Below are 14,235 nucleotides of genomic sequence, written 5' to 3'. Positions count from 1 at the left end.
TAAAGAAACTGAACTACCCGTGTTATACTCCATCACAGAGTGAAGCTGCTGATCCATACTTCAATTTGTGCAGCATCTTTATTATGACAAAAATATGAAAACTAATGTACAGAGCAGCATCGTTACGTATCATTAAATATGACTTGAACAGATTCACAGGGGTCATCACGACTGGTACCAGTAAATACTCTGAGTGTCTCTCAGTGAGTCTGAGCCGGCGCTGAACAGATGAACCTGTGCTGGGTTTCAGGGGAGCAGCTCGTAGAGATCCAGCTTCTGGGGTTTTCAACCAGCACACAGTCCGGGCCCGCGTCAGACTCACTGCGGCCCAGCGGCGCCCCCTTCAGTCTGGAGAAGGACACTGGCTGACCGTCGGCCCACATCCAGTGACCCGGACCTCCAGACAGACCTGAGACACATGAAGAAGAGTCCAGAGAGAGGATCAACACCCGGTCCTGACAGAGTCACAAGTTCCTTTATCACCTGTTCATGAGGCGGTCTGCTTTAATGAGATCTCTTGTTAGCAGACCTCAAGTAGCTTTTATCAGAGTCAGCACATGAAACATCATAAGAGGGTTAAGCGTGTCGAGTCCTCGTTTAACACTTCAGTAAAGTAACAGGCTCCTTCAACAGTGAGGAAGATACTTTAAAAAGATGTCAGACGTCAGGGGGAGTTTTATCTACATGTAATAAATAGATATAAAATAAATATATTTGATCATATTTAATGTATTCAGATTTAGATGTTATATGTTTCTAAAGTTCTAAAGTGTGAAGGATGTGTTCATGTTGGATCACGTGTTCAGTGGGTCACACTCACCGATCCAGAACGGCTTCCTCCCTGCAAACCTCCACAGCCAGCTCATGTCTCTTCTGGAGCGCACGCTGGTCAGGCTGCTGTTGAACCTGACACAGATATATGGACAGAGTCAAACACACATCTGGCTACCTGTGTTATGTTATGTCTTGTGTCTGAACAGTTATTTTTATTGGACCAATGTTAAAATGTTGTTTTTGTCAAAGGAGTCTGGTGGATTTAAACAGTCTGTGTCTGTAGGATCATTTCAACGCTGTTGGACTCTGAATAATAATCTGAGTCTGTCTGTGACTGTAGCAGCCATTGATCCTGTATTTATTTTGTATGTTATCCCTCCTGAACACTAGGGGGTGGTATGGCATAGGCCGAGGCCAACCACACCTGTTTAGTGCAGATCATCAGCCACAGGTGCGTCTGATTCTGTGGGCAGAAAGTTTTGGACTGTGGACTTGGAGGATGTGCGTGGTTTTGTTTAAAAAGACACTTTTTGTTTGTGAAGCTCGTGGGAAAGTGCAAAGTGCGCAATGAATGGATTTTCAGTTAAAGTCGGTTTCTCCGGTTCACACGTGACCTGCTGGAGGTTTACCGGAGCCACCGGGACATCAGCGGCAGAGATCCGGACATCGGACCACCTTCGCCGGCCAACGTTTGGGGTATGTGCAGCTGACACAAATGAATTGTAAATATGTGTAAATATGTGCACGCACATGTTGGCGTAAATCCAACGCACCGCGCACGTGAAGACGTAAACTGTGTTTATTTACCACTGACGTCATCAAATGGAAGAGGAAATTGCGCAACCTTGCGGCTAGGGCTGCACGATATGGCCTGTAACCAATATCTCGATATTTTTAAGCTATATCGCGATACACGATATATATCTCGATATTTTTGTTGTTGTTGTTTTGTACTGTTTATTTCTAATAAATAATAATGTCATTATTACCTTGATAGCATTGTAATTGCTCAGAATCAATGTAGAACAGTAGATTTACACTTGCTGTATGAGACACACCTCTTTTTATAGCATTTTAACTTGTCATATTTTTTATGAATTTTATTATTTTATAATTACATATGAGCACTGAAGCAGTGCAGGATCATACTTGACTTATGAGACCTGTTTAAATCAAATTTTAACCATTCTTCATATTTATAAAATAAACCTTTAATACATTTAACACCCACGTCTTATTTTGAAAACCGGAAGTGTCCACATGCTGCAGTAAGCTGGCGCTGACTTGTATTTGAGTTTTTGCCATAAAGTCGCAATAAGGGCGCACTTGAAAATATCGGAGCAGCTGACGTGACCACGTGAAAACGAGAGACGGCTGGTGTGACCGCAGTTGTTTTTCTTCGGAACCAAGTCGTCCGTCTCCATCTTCAATTAACTCGCTAAAACATTTACATGACAAGTACTCGATGGTCGCGATGTCATTTCATACATCTCACGTGGAACAAGCGTGAGATGTCGAGTATATTCGATATATCGCCCACCCCTGCTTGCGGCTCACTTATTAAAGATAAACTGTCGGTGAATGAGACTGAACTTGATGCAAAAGAGCGAGAACAGACGCATTAGACATTTTACAGCCAAAGCATTAATGGAAAACGTAGACATTTACAAAAAGAAAAACTAAAACTGAAAAAATTGTCTAAATCAAAAGAAACAACTGTTAACTTGATGTGTGATAAAACTTGTGTAAATAAAATAAGGTTGTGTGTGATGAGCAGAACAAGCACATGTGACTTTATTGGGTTATTACCTGAAGATGAAGTAACAAAACATGAAACATGGTGTAAAGCAGAAATGTGAATGATTTTATTGCTGATGTGAGTAAGTGTTTGTCTAAAACTCAAAGTTGCTCTGCTGAGGCCGGTGACAATGATGAAGGGGAGATTTGTGTTGAGCCTCACGACAGCATTTCAAATGTCGAATCAAACACACCCAGTAAACGGTCAAGTCACAAAGTGGTAAATCTCATGCTTCATCTGCAGCATCGGAGCAGAAGCAGAGAAGGCCGCGGTAATGACTCGTGCTGCTGCGTTAAAGGACACGCATGCTTTAGAGGAGCGGCGAGACAGAGCTTGAGCTGAGGCTAACAGTGCTGCAGACCAGCGACAGTGTTTCGAATGGAGTCTTATTTTAAAAAGGGATCTCAACTTAAAGACAGGCCTATATCTTTTATCTCATGGCATAATATGAGCTTCAGCACGAGCAGTCCAGGCAACAGCATACGCCTCAGCATGAACATTCAGTGCACCAGTCAACTTTGGTCCTCTGGAGACGCAAATGTTCCAGATCTCTTTACCTCCTCAAGGCAGTAATCAAACACCAGGAAACCTCGACAGTTTGCTGCAGCGACAAAATGAAATCACAACACTCCTTGTTCAAATGCAAAGTTCTCAGTTTCTACCTCGCAGGGAAATTCCTATTTTTGATGGAGATCCTCTGCAGTTCAAACCATTTATAAGAATATTTGAATATTGTGTGGAGCAAAGACTAACAGTAGAGGAGACTGTCTGTATTATCTGGAGCACTTCACCAGGGGGCAGCCACGGGATCTTGGTACGCAGCTGCCTTCATTTAACTCCAGATAGAGGTTACGCCGTCGCTAAGCAGTTGCTTAAAGAGCATTTTGGAAATGGATTAAAGATAACAGCAGCTTATATGGAAAAAATCACTGGATGGCCAAATGTGAAATCTGAGCACGTTAAAGGACTACAAGCATATGCACTTTACCTGCACGAGTGTTCCAACACTATGGAGGAACTACAATACTTGGAAGAGCTAAACATGCCAGCAAGTATGAAAACTGATTCAGAAACTCCCATAGAAACTCAGAGGAAAAATGGAGAGCAAGAGCGTGTGACATTTTGGACCGCCAGGATCGAAGAGCTCGCTTCACTGACATCGTCAAGTTCATTGAGCATCAAGTCAGAATAGCTTCAGACCCAGTCTTTGGCGACATACAGGATACTCCGCTTGTTAAAGGAGGAACCAAAGGCAAGCCCCAAACGAAATCACAGTTCAAAAGAAATTGTTTCGCAACTCATGTGTCAATCACTGATGAATTTAAAACGGATGTTCCCACTGAAGTTCAGAAGGAAGTTTTCTCCTGTACAATACCTGTCTATATTGTTCTCGTGGTCATGCATTGGAGCAGTGTCCACAACTGGGGGAAAAAGGAGCACAGGGAAAAGCTAAACTTTCTAAAGGAAAAAGTTCTTTGTTTCAGTTACTTGTGCACAGGGCATTTAAGCAAGAACTGCGACAGGCGCATTACTTGCAGACATTGCAACCAAAGTCATCCCAACATTTTGCATATTGAAAAAAAAGAGAGGGTTATCCATGGAGATACTGAACTGCCAAAGAAGAGAGTCGAAAGTTTCACCACCACTTCAACTTGTGGTCGTACAGGGCTGGCAATGGCATTCTTACTATCTTGCCTGTACAAGTGAAGTGCACGAAGGGAAATAAGGTGATTGAGACGTACGCTTTTCCGGACCCAGGAAGCACAGGCACCTGGAAAAACTGGCAGACAGGTTGAACATCGAAGGACGAAGAGCTAAAATTAATCTGTGCACCATGGAGCATAATAAGGCAGTATCAAGCTGCATTGTTAACGGCCTGGAAATCTCAGAATTTTCTGGAAAACACTTCTATGAGCTTCCTGATGTGTTTACCCAAAAGGAGATGCCGGTGTCAACAGACAACATTATCAGGAATTGGTTAAGTGGCCTTATCTCAAGGATATTCAGATTCCTCGGATAGCAGCTGATGTTGACTTATTAATTGGTACCAATGCCTCCAAATTGATGGAACCGTGGGAGGTGATTAACAGCCATGGAGTGGACAATATGCTGTCAGAACCTTACTGGGGTGGGTGATTAATGGTCCACTGCAAGGAAACAATGACAAGCAGAGTTTGAGTGGCTGCCCTGCAGTTATTCTTAACAGAACTGTTGTTGACAGAATTGAAGAATTGTTAATCAACCAATACAACCACGATTTTAATGAAATGACTCCTAAAGACCAGGAGGAGATGTCAAGAGATGAGAAAGGGTTTATTGGAATCATGGAAAGCTCTGTTCAGCTTCAGAAAGGTCATTATAAAATGAATTTACCTTTCAAAAGAGAAAATGTCACCATACCAAACAACCTCTGTGCAGCCAAGCTACGTATTCACGGTCTGAAAAGGAAACTTCAGAAGGATGCACATTTTCATAGTGAGTACACAAACTTTCTTACTGACGTCATGAGCAAAGGATATGCCGAGTCAGTGCCACAACATCAGCTAGAACCACGTGAGGGTGAGGTGTGGTATATACCTCACCATGGAGTTCACCACCCACGGAAGGGAACATTACGAGTTGTGTTTGACTGTGCAGCAGAATTTAAAGGTGTTAACTTAACTGTAGAAGTTAACTTCTACAGGGCCTTAAGGAGCAGCCCCACACCAAACGCAGCATGTTGTCTGTCATCAAATCCATCTATGATCCATTGGGTTTCATTGCACCCCTCATACTCCAGCGAGAATGGATATGGTACAGTTAGTACCTCAGAATGCAGAATGTTGAGAAAATCATTCATGTTGCTTTCTTGTTTGGTAAAGCCAGAGTGGCTCCACTAAAGCCTGTTACCATACCTCGTCTGGAACTCACAGCTGCAGCTGTTTCTGTTAGAATTGACAAAATGCTTCAAACAGAGCTGCAGCTTCCCTTGGAAAAGTCAAAATTTTGGACTGACAGCACATCAGTTCTGAAGTACGTAAAAAATGAAGACACAAGGTTCCAAACCTTCGTTGCTAACAGAATATCTGCTATAAGAGACCATTCAGATGTTTCACAGTGGAGATACGTTCCCACATCACAAAACCTGGCCGATGATGCTTCAAGAGGACTGAAGGCTGAAAATCTGTTCAATCAAAGATGGATAGAAAGCCCAAAGTTCCTGTGGGAGCCTGAAGAAAAGTAGCCAGCAATTTCCTGTGGATTTCAGTGTCACCCCCGATGATCCAGAGGTTAAACGGAACCTCATGGTAAATACAACTATTGTCAGTACCTTGGATGCAACAAACCAACTGATAGCTTATTTTTCTGACTGGCAGAAGCTAAAGGTTGCAGTGGCGTGGATCCTCAAACTGAAAGCAATGCTGTTAAAACTGAGTGAGAAAAGAAAACAGTTGCAGCTTGGAAATATTCGTGTTGATGAATCGTCATCATTTGATAAAGAAATGCGAGCCTTTAGAGCTTCGCTTGGAAATCAGAACTTGTCGCTGGATGATCTCTTGGAGGCTGAGACTTCAATAATTTCCTTTTGCCAGGGAGAGAGATTCTCAAATGAAATTGCTGCATTAACATCTGGGAAATCAGAAATAACAAAGGGCAGCACCAAACTGGATCCAATTTTGGAAGCTCGACTTTTAAGAGTAGGAGGACGGCTGAATAGGGCCGCAATGCCAGAGGACAGAAACATCCTCTCATCTTATCTAAAGACCAACATATCTCAAGCCTTATTCTTCGTTATTTTCACGAACAGCTTGGCCACAGGGGAAGAAATCATGTACTTTCTTCTGTAAGGAAAAAATATTGGATCACAGATGCCAATGCTGCAGTAAGAAAGATCATCGCAAGGTGCAGATTTTGCAGGCGGTACAGAGGAAAGACTGGACAACAGAAAATGGCAGACTGGCCGATCGAGAGAATCATTCCTGATCTCCCTCCATTCACTAATGTCGGTGTAGATTACTTCGGCCCAGCCGACGTGAAAAGAGGACGTAGCATTGTGAAGCGATATGGAGTAATCTTCACTCGTATGGCAAGTAGAGCTGTTCACCTGGAGGTCGCTTACTCTCTCGACACAAACTCATGCATCAACGCTTTGTGAAGATTCGGACAATGGGGCAAACTTTGTGGGAGCCGAAACAGAGCTAAGAGAAGCCTTAGCTTCTCTAAACCAGCACCACATTGTAAAATCTTTGTCACAAAGGGGAATAAAGTGGAGCTTTAACCCACCGGCTGGTTCACATCATGGGGGCGCTTGGGAGCGCATCATACGGATGGTCAGAAAGATTTTGAGCTCAGTCCTACGTCGACAAAGTTTGGATGATGAAGAGTTTCAAACCGTGCTCTGTGAAATTGAAGCAATGTTGAATGATCGACCTATCACAACACTGTCTGAAGATTCAAATGACCTCGAGGCACTGACCCCAGATCACTTGCTTCTGATGAAAGGTAAACCATTTCTGCCACCAGGACTTTTTGAAAAGAAAGATCTATATACAAAGAGAAGATGGAAACAACTTCAGTATATTGCAAATCTCTTCTGGAAAAGATGGGTTGCTGAGTATCTGCCACTGTTACAAGAACGACAAAGATGGACAAAGGAAAAAAAGAAGTTTCATGCCTGGAGATGTTGTTGTAGTCGTGGATTCTACAGCACCACGAGGATCCTGGTTGCTTGGAAGAATAGTGAAAACCTTTCCCGATAGGAGAGGTCTGGTACGGTCTGTTCGTCTTAAGACTAAAACAAGTGTAATCGAAAGACCTGTAACAAAAATCTGCCTCTTATGTGAAGCTACAGATTGAGGATTAAGTTCAAATTCACGTGTTGATGATAGCTAATGCAATCAAAAACATTGCATGAGGTATTATTGCCTATGTTTCTGAATGTTAGGAGTTTGTTTTATTTTGTTTGTTTTTGTCTTGCATTTTGTGGCTCCTTTTTAAATATCCCTCCTGAACACTAGGGGGTGGTATGGTATAGGCCGAGGCCAACCATACCTGTTTATTACAGATCATCAGCCATAGGTGCGTCTGATTTTGTGGGCAGAAAGTTTTGGACTGTGGACTTGGAGGATGTGCGTGGTTTTGTTTAAAAGGACACTTTTTGTTTGTGAAGCTCGTGGAAAAGTGCAAAGTGCGCAATGAATGGATTTTCAGTTAAAGTCGGTTTCCCTGGTTCACACGTCTATCAACAAAATTAACACCAGTAGCGGCTGAAAATGGGACTTAGCCACTACAGTGACTTTTAATGGACATTCATCACCCACGTTAGATTACATTTCATAGCTGCAGTTCTGTCAGACCTGTAATCTTTCATTTGATTGGTCAGCTTGCATCATTATATGAGTTCAGGGGTGAAGTGTGTGTGTGTGTGTGTGTGTGTGTGTGTGTGTGTGTGTGTGTGTGGTTTACAGCAGCGAGCAGGTCCTCTCGGCGCTTGCCCAGCTCGCCACAGACGAGCTGATGATGTAACAGCGTCTCCTGTAATGAGTCGAACCGTCAGGACACGAGCTGCTGACGGACTTCTCAGTCTGAGGAGACAAAGAGACAGTTACCACGACAACCAGCGACAACCAGCTGTCCAGAACCTCAGCGCCGCCGACTGAAGGTTTATTTTATTTACTTTACTTATAATTTACATCAACAATACTCTGATTGGCCTCCGGCTGAAGGAGGCGTGGCCACCGGAGTCATCCCTTCTTGGAGCGGCACCTGACCCGACCATCCAATCAGAGGGATCCATTCGGATGTTATTTAGGTTAGAACCGCCTGACAGTCGGCGGCTTGTGTCTGTGCGTTTCTCTGGTTCTGATTTGTTTAAAGTTGTTTTCTCATCTTTAAACTGTGTGTGTGTGTGTGTACGTGTGTACTTTGCGCTGGCGTAGCTCTGGGTGGTGTCTTGGTTCTGCATGATCCATTTGAGGAGGGTCTCCGACTGGGACTTCCTGCAGGAGGCGACTTTGAGGTGACTGGCTCCACCCAACGTCACCCGGCTTCAGCTCCTCCAGCCGGAGAGGAGTCAGACTGTGGAACTGAGGGAGGAGGACCAGGCACACTTTAACACAGTGTGTGTGTGCATGTGGTATGAGTGTTTATCTAGCTGTGGTTAACAGACGGAGTCTTACCGTCCAGACCTTCTCCTCAGTCCTCCTCTCTCCTGACAGACGGACCTGAACATCAGCACATCAGCATGCAGGATAAACTGTTAAATGATCTTTTAATCAGTACAAGAGGACAGAGAGACACTCACCTTTAGGCCTCCATGTCTGACCCTGTGTCCAGTCCCCCCAGTACCCGTCCCTGGCAGCTGCCTGCTGGGGTAGTAGATCTGGCTGTAGCTGGAGGCCGCCTGGTCCTGTGGATCTTGTACTCCATAGTCTAAGTAGGGCCGTCTGTTTGGGACGTCTCCCCTGGGAGGCTGAGGCTGGTTCTCCCACAGCAGCTCCGCCTCGATGTCCGTGACGGGGTCCTCCACCTCCTCCTCCTTCTCCGGTCTGGGAGGGTCAGGAAGGCGAGGAGGAGCTGGGAGTCGCTTCTCGTCATCCTCCACCCTCAGGTCGTCTGGATCACACCTTCCTGATACACAGCAGAGAACCACGAAACATCTGCATACATCTGTGACCCAGAGCTCAGGAGAGTCAGACACAAAGACAATGTTTCTATGTTTATGGTAGTATAAAGGTGTGCAGAAATGTTAAAAACCTCCTCTGGGGTCGATGATCTCGACGCTAGCAGACGTCCTCTGTCCCAGGACGGCGTTTTTGGGGTTTTTCAGGGTGACAGTGAAGGTCTCGTGGTTTTCCTCCAGACCATCGTCTATCAGGTAAATGTTCCAGGTTTTCACACTGACTCCTGAGACACAGAGACAGGATGGAGAACATCATCTATACTTGTCCTCCTGACCGCGTCCACGTTAACTAAAGCGGAGGAGACCTGAACAGAGTCCAGTAGAGTCAGACCTGGGTCAAACTGGATCAGACCAGCTGTGCTGTGGGTGAAATCTCTGCCGGGTTTGGCCGATCCTTCCTCCACCTGCACAAACATGAAACAAACACACTGAGCACCAACTCATGAACTTCTGGAGTCTGTGGATGGCAGAGGAAGGCATCACCGTCGTACCTGGATCGCGACATACGCCGGGTCAGCGCTCTTCCCGTTGCGTTGGATCTGGATCTGAAGCGTCCCCGCTGTCTCGCAGGTTCTGTAGCAGGTCGCTGACAATTCCACCCGAGACCAGGACAGCTCCAGTCTGCAGGAGACACTCCATGAGTCCATCATGCACTGAACACAGCCACAAACTGCTGACATATTCTTACTTTCTTAAAAACTCCTTAAACACAAGATCTTCTAACGACCCCATGGGGAACCATGTGTGGGTCTGGAGCTTCAGGTTGGGAACCACTGCTATAGATCACTCAGGTGCTTCTTCAAACTTACATCTCAGGCAGCGCCGTGTTTCCCGCTGGGTCGGTGAGGAGGAACTGGAAGCTGTCGGCTGTCACCTCCATGTCGGCCGGGAGGACGAACACCACGGTGCGCTGATCCACGTCCCGCTGGGTGAAACGACCTTTGATGTAAGCTCCTGGCAGGACGGGACGATAAGAGTGTCAACACACCTGAACATGTAAGTCTATATCTAGGTGTTGCTAGGTAACACTCACCTGTGAGAGCATTCTCCAGGTAGCCGAAGTGCGGCGGTCTGGTGATGGAGAACTCCAGCTCCTCCGTGGGGCTGTCGGGGTCGGAGGCCTGCAGGTGTTTGGAGGTGATGAAGATGCCGTAACGCCCTCCGCCCAGATCCACCACAACGCTGGGACTCTGCCTGGTGGTCAGACTGGGAGGTGTCCGGTCCACCCGATCCACCTGAACACAAGAGGAAGAGGACAAGACAAAAGGTTCACACCTGGTTCAGAGGAGAACAGCTCCATTCAACCTCTGTAGTGACAAGAACTGCTCAGCTGAGTGAAGAGAAACAACAGTCCATCAAGACTTTGAGACATAAAGGGACAGAACATTTCACCAACTTTGAATGTGTCTTCAAGGTTTGACTGGAGCTCTGTATTTCAGAGACATTTGTCTCCAGTTGTCAGATATTTTCACATATATTCATATTTATCTGAGAAATGTTGTGGAACACGTAAAACTGACATTACTCAGGTGAAGGAGCAGGTGTTCATGTTATTTTGTCCACCAGCTGCAGGTGCAGTACTGAGTTCTGGACACTAGGTGTCGCTCCCGTCATGTGATCCAGGTTTCTGTTTCCCTCTGTCCCTGATTCTGCTCAGTTTTATTCATTCTGTTTTTATTGTCGGTTGTTTATCTTGAATTAAACGCTGAGAGGAAAAAAATATTAAAAAGTTATTTAAAGGTGTAAATATGAGGCACTTTAACATCTTTAAATCTCTGAATCTCTTCTGGTTTATGACATTTAAAGACGTCTCCTCACATTTTATGAACTCAGTGATAAAAACAATGAGCAAACCAAGAAAAGTTCAAATTATTATTAAACTATTCACACAGTTTCTCACAGTCAGAAAACATCAGAGTACAGAGGTGAAGAGAGACATGAGCTGGATGTGTTACTAACATGAATCAGTATTTTAGTATATTACATAGTATATTATATACATTAGTATATATCAACTTTAGTTTGTTTTCTTTTTAACTCTTTCAGTCTTTTGAAGACAAAAATAACCTCGTTTCTGTTTTTTCTTGAGGTGTGTGTGTGTGTGTGTGTGTGTGTGAAATATTCATGAAGTCTTTGAATACTCACACACACACACACACACACACACACACACACACACACACATCATCTCTCAGCGGCTCAGGACAGTCGGCCTGGCCAGCGTGTTAGCCACCTGGCTGCCTTTGTGTGTGTTTGTCCAGGTAGCATGCGATGGAGGGATGATGGGGGTGTTTGGGTGGATGACGGTGGGGTGATGGAGGGGGGGTTGGTCTTGGCTCACCTGCTGCTCTCTGCTTCAAATATTTATCTGTGTACTTCAGTCGTCACCTGAGAGTTGACTTCACGAACACTACTGCTGTCATGAAGACGACCAAACCTGCCTCATGCAGCAGCAGCTCGATGTAACTGAGTACATCTACTCAAGAACCCTATGTACTGTAAGGTCCAGTACACCACGCTCGCCTCACCGTCTTCTCGAACTGAAAGAGAAATTAAACTCAGGTGTGTTCAGCTCACCTGAATGTTGAAGACAGCAGGTTCCTCTCTCAGCTGTCCAAACTCCAGGTATCCTCTGTTGGTCCCGTCGGTCGGCAGGAAGTAGAACCTGTCGATCTCCGCCGGGCTGACCAGGTCGTGTTGGTAAGACAGGTTCAGCTCATCCACGTCCGTCTGGGTGAAGCTCAGCGGCGCTGACAGTGGGACTTCTCTCAGCAGCAGCCGGCCGTAGAGCGGCAGCCGCGTGATGGCGAAGCTCAGGTTGGCGACAGCGGTGTCGGGGTCGGTGAGCTGCAGCTGGTCGGTGGTGATGGTCTCCGTGGAGCCGTCCTGCAGACGCAGGCCCGTGTTGTGGTGGAGCGTGGGCGGGATGCGGTCGCCATGCTGGATGGTGAAGTGGAGGGTGCCGCTTCGTGATGAGTCGCCGTTGGTGACGACAAAACTGTCAAAACAAAACTAGAATGAGATGTTGATGAAGAAAGAAGAAGAAGAAGAAGTTTACAGGAATGCTGAAGAGGAGGGGTGTCATGCCAGAACCGGAGCTGGACAATCAGACAATGTAACCAGGCTCAGCAGCTTCTATGGACATGATGGCAGAGGAGCAGAGAGTGAAGAGGACGCTGACGGAGGAAGCTAAGAAGAGAAAAGGAGAGAGTGAGCGAGCAAGAAGCCGCCGGACAAGAGTAAATGTGGGACTGACTTTTAGTGGTTGGTGAGAGCTTGGTGAAATAAAAGGCTGAAAGACAGACGCCGAGCTGGGCTGACTGCTGCTGGACTAGGCAGTGAGATCAGCTGCTGCTGTAGGTTCTGGTTCTGGTTCTGGGCTGACTGCTGCTGGACTAGGCAGTGATATCAGCTGCTGCTGTAGGTTCTGGTTCTGGTTCTGGGCTGACTGCTGCTGGACTAGGCAGTGAGATCAGCTGCTGCAGGGGACCTGGATGATGATTGGCTGTCAGCAAAGTTGTCAACTCGACTAGTTTTTGATCAGAAGTAATGCAATCAGAAGAAATACTCGAGTACAGCTGGACATAGTTACACAGTGGGATTCCACTCTGGAAAAGAGACAAAAAGGTGGTTATGGTTACTGATGTGCTTCCTGTGTGTAAAAAGGAACCAGCAAAGTGCATTGTGGGAAATGTAGGATGTTTTTTGACTAGCATCCTCCGACCTTTCGTGTCTCCACGTTTGATTATGAAATGTTTACAGTAATTAATCTCATGACTGACAGCAGCTTCAGTCATCAATCACTGAGTGTTAGTGTGTGTTCACCAGATCGTCACACACACATACACACACACAGGCATTTGTCACTATAGTGTGTGTGTGTGTGTGTGTGTGTGTGTGTGTGTGTGTGCATTTTGTCCTCCTCTCAACCCTCTGCCAACACAATCTGCCTCTCGGCCCTGCAGCTGACAAACTGCCCCGGGCCTCAGCACACTGGCCACCACACACACACACACACACACACACACACACACACACACACACACACACAGAGGCAGGTCCTGGTGTAACATCTGGCTCCGATGTCGGCCATATTTGCCCAGGGACGGCCCTCTGTGGCCGCCTCTCTGGCCGGCATCGCCGTGCCAACGCTGTTGTTATTCTCGTAATAATGCCCATTCATCATCTGCTGTCACGGCAACACACACACACACACACACACACACACACACACACACAGATGATTTAATCTTCCCTCGTACACAAAGATTTATTTTCATTATCGATTAATTGATTAGTTTGGTTCATAAAATGTTGATCAGTGTTTCCATGGTGACGGAGATCTTCAGTCACAGAGGACATCAAAAGAAATAATTAATGAATTCATCGATTATCAGAATATTTAATGATTTATTTAAGGTCTGGACCTTTCTGTGAAACTCTGAGCAACAACAACACACTGCAGCAAACTTCCTGAAATTAAATTAAATTAAAATAAATTAAATTAAATTTCATGCATGTTGAAGCTTTTCCGTCTGTTCTCACACTAACTTTGTAACTTCAGGTTCGATCACACTGTGACATATTATTATTATTATTTATTTTTTATATTTATTTTTTTATTGCTAGTCCACAGTCTTTAGTCATGTCTCCATTAAAGTTTATAGTTATTTTATTGCTGCTGTGCATCTTTCTGCCTCTCTTTCTTGCTCCTGGTGTGAAATTTTGAACATTATCTGTGTAGATAATATAATATATATAATTGTTATATTAAATAATATTATAAAAAGCACAGTCTAAACCTGCTCATGAGATCGTTTCTGTTATGATTTGGTGCTTTATAAATTAAAATGAATTGAATACAATCACATACACACTCACAACTCAAACTGTTTATTTTGTTAATTTATGAAATAATCCAAAACACTAAATATAGATGAGATGATGGATGAAGAAGTTTTTCTCTACAACAAAATCAAATAACAATAAAAATAAATCGATC

The 14,235-nt window shown here is 44.9% G+C and overlaps 1 protein-coding gene across 4 annotated transcripts in view; it reads right to left on the bottom strand.

The window, feature by feature from the left end:
* Positions 1 to 14,235, bottom strand: part of frem1b (Fras1 related extracellular matrix 1b) — a 35,466-nt gene continuing 21,231 nt past the window's right edge. For all 4 annotated transcript variants that reach the window (XM_027290530.1, XM_027290529.1, XM_027290533.1 and 1 more), the window contains exons 26-37: positions 11,811 to 12,231; positions 10,267 to 10,468; positions 10,043 to 10,187; positions 9,725 to 9,854; positions 9,565 to 9,637; positions 9,308 to 9,457; positions 8,856 to 9,181; positions 8,731 to 8,775; positions 8,476 to 8,637; positions 8,018 to 8,136; positions 821 to 906; positions 1 to 409 (exon numbers count right to left, since the gene is read on the bottom strand). In XM_027290530.1, coding sequence (XP_027146331.1) covers positions 201 to 409; positions 821 to 906; positions 8,018 to 8,136; positions 8,476 to 8,637; positions 8,731 to 8,775; positions 8,856 to 9,181; positions 9,308 to 9,457; positions 9,565 to 9,637; positions 9,725 to 9,854; positions 10,043 to 10,187; positions 10,267 to 10,468; positions 11,811 to 12,231 — 2,068 coding nt within the window. In that variant the 3' untranslated portion in view covers positions 1 to 200. The remainder of the gene's footprint in view (positions 410 to 820; positions 907 to 8,017; positions 8,137 to 8,475; positions 8,638 to 8,730; positions 8,776 to 8,855; positions 9,182 to 9,307; positions 9,458 to 9,564; positions 9,638 to 9,724; positions 9,855 to 10,042; positions 10,188 to 10,266; positions 10,469 to 11,810; positions 12,232 to 14,235) is intronic.

The sequence above is a fragment of the Larimichthys crocea genome, chromosome XVII (genome assembly GCF_000972845.2).
Source record: "Larimichthys crocea isolate SSNF chromosome XVII, L_crocea_2.0, whole genome shotgun sequence".
NCBI lineage: Eukaryota > Metazoa > Chordata > Actinopteri > Sciaenidae > Larimichthys > Larimichthys crocea.
The sequence above is the reverse complement of the archived record's forward strand: the minus strand, read 5'-3'. Positions and strand labels throughout refer to the sequence as shown.